The 12772-nt window shown below is 37.5% G+C and overlaps 1 protein-coding gene across 2 annotated transcripts in view; it reads right to left on the reverse strand.

Moving 5' to 3' along the window:
- Nucleotides 1–12772, reverse strand: part of mon2 (Mon2 homolog, regulator of endosome-to-Golgi trafficking) — a 133791-nt gene that overhangs the window by 56240 nt on the left and 64779 nt on the right. For both annotated transcript variants that reach the window (XM_071695497.1, XM_071695498.1), the window contains one exon: nucleotides 1550–1786. In XM_071695497.1, coding sequence (XP_071551598.1) covers nucleotides 1550–1786 — 237 coding nt within the window. The remainder of the gene's footprint in view (nucleotides 1–1549; nucleotides 1787–12772) is intronic.

A 12772-nucleotide genomic window follows, 5' to 3' on the forward strand; every position in this document is an offset into this window, starting at 1 on the left:
GGTACTGAATGCAGGAACCAAGTAGCTTGCAAAGCATAAAGGTTCCTCCTATTCCACTGCTGAATATGAACCATCCCAAATGAAAAACAAATACAGTACTACTTCATTCATACAAAGACACGGGACTGTCTGAAGTGGGGACAACAAGAGAGACAGGCTCAATATGGAGTGGGATATTTAACAAAACTTAATCAGTTTTCCAAACAAGGATGATAAGAGAGGAAGCTGAATGATGTAATCTAGGCAACCTCATCTAATCAAAACATTTGGTTCTAAACAAGAAAAACTCATCTACCTATACAAGATAATAGCATTCCCCCTAACACTGTTTTCCTTGTACCAGCTCCAAATCCTCAAAAATCAATGCAACACTCATTACCCCTTACATTGTTCTGTCCCTAATATGAAAAATCACCAAGGATTATTTTGTGCCTCAAATGAACTTTCATGCTTTCTAAACTCATTTGAATTCCCAGCGGAATTACAATTCCAAAAGCAACCTCACAACACATATGAAAAATGTATCACACAACACAGTCACCTATATATTGTCTTAAGAGGAACTGTCAGTCACCAATGGTAAGTACAGTTATCTTGATATTAAAAAGAAGTGGAAAAAGTTAAGATAACATGTGAGAAAACGAGGTGTCCTTTGATGATCATCACAAGATAATGATAGCATTTAAGTGTGAAGCAGAATGGGTGCATTCTGGTTAATTCGGCTGTAACATCACCAACTCTAAGTTAAAAGTAAACTCTAGTACACAAGCAGCTTATACTAGAGATGGGCATTTGTACTACAAGACCCAAAAACCACACAGAATGCATCTAATTTTCTTTTGTTTGATTTCTCCAGATACATGATGTGACAAATGAACTTAAATATCATGCAAGATATGGCCAGCTACAACCCTATAATGTGAAGTGCCTAACTGTTGGGAAGGGAGGATGATGTTACATTTTCTAACCCTTTCAGATTCATGTGTGCAGCATCCACAGTATATTATACATAAACTTACAAATCCCAACAGAAATATCCAGATGGGATATCCAGGGCATTTCAAACCAACATCAAATGCCATAAAAGCTAGCATCTGAAGAAAAGAAACAAACAAGGAAAAACTGTGTTGGACAGATTCTGAGCTACAAAAGAAGTATAATAATCATTTCAAGCAACATGAACACAGCCATATTAGCAAGAGAAAAATTTTATTCAATCCATGAAAATTGATACTTCACAAATAAGTAAAAACTCTTGACAAGAAGCTTTTATGGTATGATGGACTACAGGAAACTGAAGAAATGATTCATGTGATGGTCACAACTGAGTCTGAGGCAAATATATACGACTAAATTGACTGTTACATGTGAGCTCTCTACACTACCGATCTCTACTAATGCTGCTTTCCTTGGTTTCTGCCTCAGAAAGTGGTCTAGGTAGCATAAACCTTAAGGCAACATTAAGATTGAGCTAACTAACACTTTAAAAATGGTAATGATAACAAAATCCTACAAAGAGACTTATGTTTCTTTCCATAAAGCTTGATACCTTTAAACTTCCACCAGTTGAAGGCTTCAGACCAAGTATCCAAACAAGATGCTGCAGTGTTGTAAGGAGAAGATGCCATGCTGCCCCCAAAACACCACCATGGCAATGTGCCATGGAAAGAGTTGCACGCATACACTGCAAATTCTTGTTGGTAAGCATCACTGGTCCCTGTTGTGCCCCTACTGGCAAAGAAGGCGTTGCTAATGCTGTCCCCACAGCCACAACTTGGTGACGTACCTGTGAGAGAAATATGTCTGTTAAAGTTTATCATTCTGGTCAATCTTTTCCTGAAGCCTTCAATATTCCAAATCCATATTTTTCATCACCATCTTCATGGGGTGAAAAAAGGCCCAATAAAAAATACAACTAGGTATATCTACTGAGATCAGTGGAGACATAGGCAAACTATGGGATTCAATGAATACAAAAAAGTTATCAACTCAGATATTTAAGCTCATGAAAACTTGTAACAACACATAGTGAAATTACTTGTTGTAATACAATTAGCTGTGCAATATTTCAAAAAAACTAGCAAGAGGGTCTAAAAATAACTGAACTGTTAGTCTTCAAATGCAAATCTTTTAATATTGACTAAATTTTTTTGATGTCAATATCAATCATTTCATTTATCACAAGTAGAGAATTAATCAAAAACTGCATTCTATAATATCCCACAGACGACAGAGTGTTTACATACTTCTAAATGGTGCATCCACAAGTTGGGGCATTTCTATGGGTATAAATGATGTAACAGGTTAAAGAGGGCTAGTGAAAATCTCCACTAATTCATTAAATATTTTGAATATTTCACCAGCACTAACTACCTTACAGTCACACAGCGCAAATTAAAGTTTGAAGTAAGGACATACTACACACACAAACTATAGAGTTACTTACAAAAGAAAGGAATATACTTCATAAAGATAAACAATATTACAATAAAATATAAATAAATTCTTTCAATAAAGAATATCAAAATAAAATAATTCAATAAAAGTACACTCAGGTATAATAAAATAGTTGCCCTATAATAAAATCAAACTCGCGCTAAAAACATGAAAATTTTTAAATTCTCTATACATCTATCATTACCTTATAACTAGAATTAGTTGGTGATTCTTATCTTAATCTACATCTATCATTACCTTATAAACTAGTATTAGTTGGTGATTCTCATCTTAATCTAGTAAAACAGATCTGCTTATTGATGTGCATTCATGGCATTCTGCTTACAATATTTCATTAGCAATTTCATTAGCATAGAAATTTTATGTATGTTTAAAGATAAACGACAACACTCAAGAAAAAATCTAATTCAATATTTTATAACGGTAACTAATTCTTGAATGGGTAAAAGCGGCCTCCCATTTCAATATACTATGACAAATCAATACTAATGTAATTTCCTTCTGCTCATTAACATGAATACTATCTAAACATTTTTGTTTCTATACAATTACATCAGCTTAAATCATAGGATAACATTCCAAACAAAGAAAAAATGACAATAGATGCAAGATGTGTCATCATTTTCATGCCAAATTAACAATATCTGCCAATTCATTCACTTTTATTCATATTTGTCAAGAAACCCAAAGGAAACTTGCTATCTGAAGTTCTGGCAGTTTTAATCATGTGAGCTGAAAACTTCTGTGTTAACAGTACAGCACTTTTTGAATCTGTAAGTATTGTGAATAAATTACAGATTCATTCACATTTTTTTTTTCAACACTTTTGAACGGTACATAATCAGACTTGAACAGTGTACTTCTCTAAGATTTGCCCAGTGGCAGTTATTAAAGAAAAAAAACATGCAAAGCCAACTAACGAATCTATTTCTGAGCCAGCTGTACATATAAATACTGGGTTTTCATGAAGCAATCTTCGTACAAATATTTACAATGAAGTTCCATCAATATTTCATTAATTTTATTCTTAAACAACAGATCTAAACAGAAAGATTCAGGGTCTGAGGCTTTCCTTTTATTTTTCCTTCCTGTGTTTTCTTCAAATTCATATTTGACCAGTGTATTCTAGCATGATGAGTTATGAATATCATAACGATATATCAACAAAGATGTAATTATTAGTTCTAGATGCACTTTCACAAGTGGTTGATAGTGTACTCTTTGATCTACATATTCTAGGGTACTTCTTCACAATGTGTTTCATCAATTCAAACATACAGATTAGAAGGATAAGATGATGTACATGAAATGTTACTTTGAATGTCTACATCTTGAATACTATCCAAAGATTTTAAGTGCATGGGAAAGCTGATGCAAATACACGGCATCCATGGTCTTCTTTAGACCTACAGAAGAATCAAAACCTCTTTAGGAAACCAAGTGTGATAAAAATGTTCACCTACAATTAATGCATCCTTTCCTTTAGTAAGCTGTAAGAGTAAACCCCTATCCCCCCTACCTCACATCTCCACAAGGCCTACACCCTCCTTGCAGGCCTGAGGGACACTTTTTAAAGACTAATGAGGGAAACAGTGAATAAGGGAGGAAGAAAAGAGAAAGAGAACTGATACATGAAAGAAGATAGGTGGGGAGATAAATTATACTATAGTTAGAGAGAATGACACACAAGAGGAGCAATGACAATAAACAACAAAGGAGATAGTAAGAGAGGAAGTAAAGCAACAAAAAATATGACTGATAACTATCTAAAATATAAGTGCAACTAAAAACAGACATCATAGCATCTGGTAAAACGGGCTAGACAGACAACTGTCCAGTGATGGAGTTGCCAGAGCTTGATGCATCAAGAAATCAATTTGTATTTCTCGGGTATAACATATACACTAAAGAAGGGAAAACTAACATAAAAGAGGAATGAAAATGAAGAATAACACAATATCAAAAAGAGGTTGCCAGAGACTAATGCATTCAGAAATCATTTCGGATTTCAGGGGAAGAAGTCATATTATAGATGGAGATAGCTGAAATATTGGAAGGGTAATAACAAAGAATAAACTTATATGAAAAATATAGGAATAAAACAGAAATTACACAGGAGATAGTAAGAGAAGGAGCAAATTATCAGGAAGAAACATAAACTGGTACCTGTTTTAAAAGTATGCACAACCTTCATGGACATCATCAATAAAACAAATCCTTGACTTACCAACAAACATTTAATTTTGCTTGAGAATGACACTAAGGCCTTGAAATAGAGACAGATTAAAAGACTTTAATTTACCATTTCATATATTCTGCTCCATTAAAAATTAAGTCTAAAGTTACTGAAAGATTCTTTTAAAATAATAATGCTTTTCAAATGATTCCAAAGCTAAATAATATTAGAGTTTGATCCCACAAGTACTAGGAAAATCGTCTATCATCATATCCAACTGCTGATGGTCATCAGTGAGGGAAAGCAAGGTTTACATTTAAATACTGTAGTGTTATATATGAAAAATGTTCAAGGTTTTTCAGACATAATGTCTTTTATAATCATGCCAAAACTAAATGATATTATATTTCTACCCACAAGAAATGGAAAAATCAATGGGAATCATACTCCACCTCCTGATGGTCGACATTTAAGGAACAATAGGTTGACATTGTAGAAATACTCTCAATGCGCCATATAAGTGAGAATTACCAGACGCAAAAACATTAAAACACATTGTATGCCATGAAAAATATATCAACAAACAAAAATATCACATGCTGGAACAGATGAAATTATCTTGGCTTACAAACCAACTGGCAGGCACCAATGAAAATGGCAGTGCCAATGAATATTAGAATGTACTTCTTTTGGGATACATACCTAAATTCATTTTGGTGCTGGTTGTGGGAGAAGAATCTTTTATGATTTTGCTCAGTTGTCATGGCAAAATACATGATGACTGAAGAATTCTTAAACGAACCTCTTTGCTTAAAAGTATTTCATTATCAAATGAAACATATAGGCACTCAGTGTCAAAAAAGTCAACAAATGAACTACTTTAAATTTATCTAATCTTCTACTAACAAATCAATACCTAGTATCATTTTCCTTTCATTTTACATAAGTAAAGAGGGTATCTAAATTTTTCATCATGTAATTCATAATGCTCTTAAATCAAAACAATTTGAGGAATGTTCATATACAGGTACATCACTGATTTTCCGGCAACTGATGGTTCAGTACCTCCTTTAGTCCAGACATTACGTGAGGGAGCTTGAAATTACTTCGGCAACCAGACTAGTTTACTGGGCAGCTACAGAAGGTGTTGTGTGTAGGGCACGCTTATTTACATTCTTTACACTGCATTTGTTGGTGGTGATACCACAATTCTGTGAGGTTCTTAGCTTATTTTGCTTAAATTTAACCCTAGTTATGGCTTCTAAGACATATGAGTGTCAGTCATAGTGTCAAACGTAAATACCAGTCCATATCGATCTAAGATAAAGTAGAACTGTTGAAAAAAAGGGACTGTGGTGTTTCGGTGCATTAGCTGTGTGACATCTACAGTATTGGTTCATCAACTGTTTATGATATAAAGAGGCAAAGGGAGAAAATATTGAAATTCTATGCAGACAGCAATTCCAAGAAGCAAATGATGATTAGGAGAACTATGAAAGATGGTAAGAGTACCGAGCATGATTGAGCGATGATGAAATGGTTTTGACAGTGTCGGAGTGATGGAGTGGACTTAACGGGAAGCATGATTATGGACCAGACTCAGTTGTTCCATAAAGAACTTAAATTACAATATTAGCGTGACTATAGTGAAGGATGACTTCAAAGGTTCAAGAAGCATCATGGAATTTCCATGAATACAGTGTGCGGAGAAAAGCAATCTGCAAACCACGAAGGAGCTGCCGAGTGTGTGGAAGATTTTGTGAAACTCATAGCTGACGAGCACCTCAGTCCTGAACAGGTGTATAATGCTAACAAAACTGCATTATTCTGGCGATGCACACCTAGGAAAGCACTAACAACAGAAGACAAAGAAGACCCCACAGGATTCAAACAATTTAAGGATAGACTTACCACTGTACGGTGCTCAAACATTTAATATCTAATTAAAATTTCTAGCAGTCCATGGTATACTTTAGACACATAGGAGATGTATAATCAGTGGGTTAGAGGTGTGCTGATGAATTATCATTATTCCACGACCATGGTTAGTCTGGCAAGATGGTTAATCTGGCAAGATGTTGGAACCAAGAGTGCCGGAAAATCGGTGGTGTACCTGTACAGCTGTCCATAGCTTGTAAACACAACCCTGTTTTTCTACTTTTCCGAGGTGGCACTGATATAGGTTACCTTTATTCTTTTATGGGCTTGTTATCCATCAAAGTAAGTACCCATTCCAACATGTTTTCAGAGAGTAAAACATGTACTATAGTTCATGGGATTACTGCTAAAGGTGCAGTACATAAAGCTATAAAATAAGGGGCAGAAACATATGGCAATAGCAAAATGACGATTCATGAGATGAGAAATAATATCAAGTCTAGTTCACTATTTGCCCATACACTAACAGCTGAAAAAGGTTTGCAGGAAAACTGCAGATTTGGAAGGATGAAAAACTTATTGAGTTTTTGGATGTAAGACATTTCAACTAATCAAACAGAACCCTTTAACTTTGTATGAGGATACAATGGTTGAAGTTGGTGAGTCAAGTCTGGTTGAAGTTGGTGAGTCAAGTCTGCAGGAAAATTATGGTGCATGTAAAGAATGGTATGTGTGGTTTACTCATCACAGTGGTTTTACAACAGTTCCCTGGGTATCTTAAGCAAATTTTACACCAAAACATATTTTTAATGTTAATAAGATTAGCTTATTTTGGAAGAGAAGGCTTGCATGGACATTCATCTTGTGGAAAACAACACTAAGAGAAATTTTAAGATTAAGCCAATGATAGTATTTCAATTAGATAATCCAATCTGAAAGGTTGTGTAAGGTCTGCTCTTCCAGTAATTTGGCAATCAAACTAAAAGGCTTGCATTACCTGGAACATTCTCAATTATTGGTTTACTCACTAATTCTGTCCTGCTGTAGAGCCCTATTGTGCTAATAATGATCTGCCAAGAAAGCATTGCTTATTCTTGACAATGCACTAAGGCATCTTCAGCAATTGACTAAGATTAATCCAAATGCTCAGATGGAGTGCCTCCCTAAAAACATCACTTTTTTGCCTTAGCCTATGCCTAAGGATAACAGAATGATAGGTACCTTCATCACATGCTACCTACGGAGGAAACTCTGCCAATTCCTCAATGGTAAAGAACGGTACAATAAGCTTTTGATTGGGAAGTACCACCAACAAGATTTTGCCATAATGGCAGGGAAAATGTGTGATGCTCACTACACAACTTGCTTGCTGGATAACTCTCCCCTGACTGCCACACATCATGCATCTTGGCTGTTGCTTGATGAAATTTTTCTTGGCAGTTAATCCTCTAGTGTAGCTGTTTATTCAAGGTTCATTTAGGACTGTCTTCAACCAACACTTTAGTCTTTGTTTGAATATTTCTCACTTTATATAAAATTCTAAGTTATCCTGGCACTGCATCAACTACACATTCCAGTTTCTTCCCTGGGCATTCACATACTTTCATCTGGCGCCCCTTTTAATATGGAGTGTCTATATAAAATCTTGTTTGCTCCCATGAAACTGGGTATCCTGGTTAGATGACAAAACTTTTCTTCTTCAGAACTGATGCAACATTTATATAAATAACTGATTCATTCGAGTATGGAGTACTACTCTCACATCTGGAGCGGTTCTAGCACTGCATCCTTTCTTGAGGGTTGAGTCTAAAGCAGTCTGACTTATAAACTGTCCCAGGCTAACTTCCAAACTTGACCCTCTTGCTCTTCGCCATAATGTTGGTTCACTTTCCCTATTCTATAGGTATTACTTTGGTTTTTGCCTTCGAGAGCTAGTTGCTTGAGTTCCCCCACTAGCTAAAATATGCAATACTTGGCAAGCTGCTGCATCACATGATCACTCTGAGGCCATTAGCAACTCAAGGTTGGGACATTTTGATAACTCTTTCTGTACACCTTGAAGCTTTGGAACCCTCTACCTTCTCATGGCTTTCCCAATAACTATGACCTAGCTCATTGTATATGACAAGTTTTTCACTTCCTCCAAAATTTGTAAATAATTTCCCTTGTTTTTTCTTTTTCCCATTCATAATTCTATACTTCAACTGAGGCCTGGCCATGATGCAGACTTTTGTCTGTGACTGGTGCCTTCAACACACACACACACACACATGCAGGAGAGTGGGAAGCATGCAAGGAATAGACTGAATTGGAATAATGTGGAATAATGGGGAAGAGCAGTGTGGTTTCAGAAGTGGTAGAGGATGTGTGGATCAGGTGTTTGCTTTGAAGAATGTATGTGAGAAACACTTAGAAAAGCAAATGGATTTGTATGTAGCATTTATGGATCTGGAGAAGGCATATGATAGAGTTGATAGAGATGCTCTGTGGAAGGTATTAAGAATATATGGTGTGGGAGGCAAGTTGTTAGAAGCAGTGAAAACTTTTTATCGAGGATGTAAGGGATGTGTACGTGTAGGAAGAGAGGAAAGTGAGTGGTTCTCAGTGAATGTAGGTTTGCGGCAGGGGTGTGTGATGTCTCCATGGTTGTTTAATTTGTTTATGGACGGGGTTGTTAGGGAGGTGAATGCAAGAGTTTTGGAAAGAGGGGCAAGTATGATGTCTGTTGGGGATGAGAGAGCTTGGGAAGTGAGTCAGTTGTTGTTCGCTGATGATACAGCGCTGGTGGCTGATTCATGTGAGAAACTGCAGAAGCTGGTGACTGAGTTTGGTAAAGTGTGTGAAAGAAGAAAGTTAACAGTAAATGTGAATAAGAGCAAGGTTATTAGGTACAGTAGGGTTGAGGGTCAAGTCAATTGGGAGGTGAGTTTGAATGGAGAAAAACTGGAGGAAGTGAAGTGTTTTAGATATCTGGGAGTGGATCTGGCAGCGGATGGAACCATGGAAGCAGAAGTGGATCATAGGGTGGGGGAGGGGGCGAAAATTCTGGGAGCCTTGAAGAATGTGTGGAAGTCGAGAACATTATCTCGGAAAGCAAAAATGGGTATGTTTGAAGGAATAGTGGTTCCAACAATGTTGTATGGTTGCGAGACGTGGGCTATGGATAGAGTTGTGCGCAGGAGGATGGATGTGCTGGAAATGAGATGTTTGAGGACAATATGTGGTGTGAGGTGGTTTGATCGAGTAAGTAACGTAAGGGTAAGAGAGATGTGTGGAAATAAAAAGAGCGTGGTTGAGAGAGCAGAAGAGGGTGTTTTGAAATGGTTCGGGCACATGGAGAGAATGAGTGAGGAAAGATTGACCAAGAGAATATATGTGTCGGAGGTGGAGGGAATGAGGAGAAGAGGGAGACCAAATTGGAGGTGGAAAGATGGAGTGAAAAAGATTTTGTGTGATCGGGGCCTGAACATGCAGGAGGGTGAAAGGAGGGCAAGGAATAGAGTGAATTGGAGCGACGTGGTATACCGGGGTTGATGTGCTGTCAGTGGATTGAATCAAGGCATGTGAAGCGTCTGGGGTAAACCATGGAAAGCTGTGTAGGTATGTATATTTGCATGTGTGGACGTATGTATATACATGTGTATGGGGGTGGGTTGGGCCATTTCTTTCGTCTGTTTCCTTGCGCTACCTCGCAAACGCGGGAGACAGCAAAAAAAAAAAAAAAAAAAAAAAAAAAAAACGGGGTCGATGTGTTCTCAATGAAATGAACCAGGGCAAGTAAAACATCTGAGGCAAACCAAGGAAAGGTCTGAGGGCCTGGATGTGGATAGGTAGTTGCGTTTTCGGTGCATTACACATGACAGCTAGAGACTGAAAGTGAACGAATGTGGCCTTTTTTGTCTGTTTTCCTGGCGCTACCTCACTGAAGCAGGGGGTAACGATGCTGATTCATGTGGGGTGGGGTATGCCATAAATGGATGAATGCAAGCATGCATGAACATGGATGTGTATATATGTATATGTCTGTGTAAGTATGTGTATATTTTTATCATTATCACTATTTACCTTATTATACTCAACAGCGTTTTCCTGCATCAGCGAGGTAGTGCAAGGAAACAGACGAAGAATGGCCCAACCACCCACATAAATATTTATTCATTTATTAATTCAATTTATTATACACTGTCACTGTCTCCCGCATTTGCGAGGTACCACAAGAAAACAGACTAAAGAAAGGCCCAACCCACCCACGTACACATGTATATACATACACGTCCACACACATACATATACATACCTATACATCTCAACGTATACATATATATATATATATATATATATATATATATATATATATATATATATATATATATATACACAGACATATACACATGTACATAATTCATACTTGTTACCTTTATTAATTCCCGTCGTCACCCCGCCACACAAGAAACCACAACCCCCTCCCCCGCACACGCGTGAAGTAGCACTAAGAAAAGACAACAAAGGCCACATTTGTTCACACTCAGTCTCTAGCTGTCATGCATAATGCACCGAAACCACAGCTCCCTTTTCACAACCAGACCCAAAAAAACTTTCCATGGTTTACCCAGACGCTTCACATGTCCTGCTTCAATCCGTTGACAGCAGGTCGACCCCAGTATACCACATCATTCCAATTCACTCTATTCCTTGCACGCCTTTCACCCTCGTGCATGTTCAGGCCCCAATCGCTCAAAATTTTTTCACTCCATCCTTCCACCTCTAATTTGGTCTCCCACTTCTCCTCGTTCCCTCCACCTCTGACACATATATCCTCTTGGTTAATCTTTCCTCACTCATTCTCTCCATGTGACCAACCATTTCAACACACCCTCTTCTGCTCTCTCAACCACACTCTTTTTATTACCACACATCTCTCTTACCCTTTCATTACTCACTCGATCAAACCACCTCACACCACATACTGTCCTCAAACATCTCATTTCTAACACATCCACCCTCCTCCAAACAACCCTATCTATAGCCAACGCCTTGCAACCATATAACATTGTTGGAACCACTATTCCTTCAAACATACCCATTTTTGCTTTCTGAGATAACGTTCTTGCCTTCCACACATTCTTCAACGGTCCCAGAACCTTTGCCACCTCTGCCACCCTGTGACTCACTTCCATGGTTCCATCCGCTGCCAAATCCACTCCCAGATATATAAAACACTTCACTTCCTCCAGTTTTTCTCCATTCAAACTTACCTCCCAATTGACTTGCCCCTCAATCCTATTGTACCTAATAACCTTGCTCTTATTCACATCTACTCTCAGCTTTCTTTCATACATTTTGCCAAACTCAGTCACCAATTTCTGCATATACACACATATACATACGTATACACATCAACATATACATACACATACACAGACATATATATTTACAGAGAGTTGGAAAGGATCACAATTTTGCATGTGATCAAGTATATTCCTATGAGTCCACAGGGAAAATGAAACATGATGAGTTCCCAAGTGCACTCTCGTATAATAATCACATCATCAAATGGCGTCCTAGCTATGTCTCTTCGTTGTATATCAACTGACTGTTATATTTCTTTCTTGTGTCTCCCCTAATGATGTGATTATTACACGATAGTGCACTTGGGAACTTATCGTCTTTCATTTTACCCATCGACTCATAGGGATATTTACACATGTACATATTCATATCATTATCATCATTACTATACTCTATGTATATGCGCATCTTTGGGCATTTATGTATATATATGTGTGTATATGAGTGGATCGGCCGTTCTTTGTCTGTTTCCTGGTGTTACCTCGCAGACATGGGAAACGGCGATCAAGTATAATATATCAACATACATGTAATATACATATACATACATAGACGTATACAAATATACACATGTAAACATTCATACTTGCTTGCCTTCATCAATTCCTGGTGCTACCCTGCTACACCAACATTTCAGTGCTTTGTCATCTCTACTTTGGCCATGATTACCATCTTCAGATGTCTGGGCATGGAAATGGCATGGTTCGTGATGTATTCTAAGTACACATTTTGGGTCCATACGGTCTTGATCTCCCGAACGATGTGAGGCACTGACAGGGTGTTGCAGGAAGAAAGCTTCACCTTCACCTGGTTCCACCAGTTCTCAACTGGGTTAAGCTCTGATTAGTTCCCAGGCCACTCCAGCAATTAAATATCATTCTCTGATAACAAACTTATCACTCTTCTAACCTT

Source organism: Panulirus ornatus, chromosome 58, assembly GCF_036320965.1.
Source record: "Panulirus ornatus isolate Po-2019 chromosome 58, ASM3632096v1, whole genome shotgun sequence".
Lineage (NCBI taxonomy): Eukaryota > Metazoa > Arthropoda > Malacostraca > Decapoda > Palinuridae > Panulirus > Panulirus ornatus.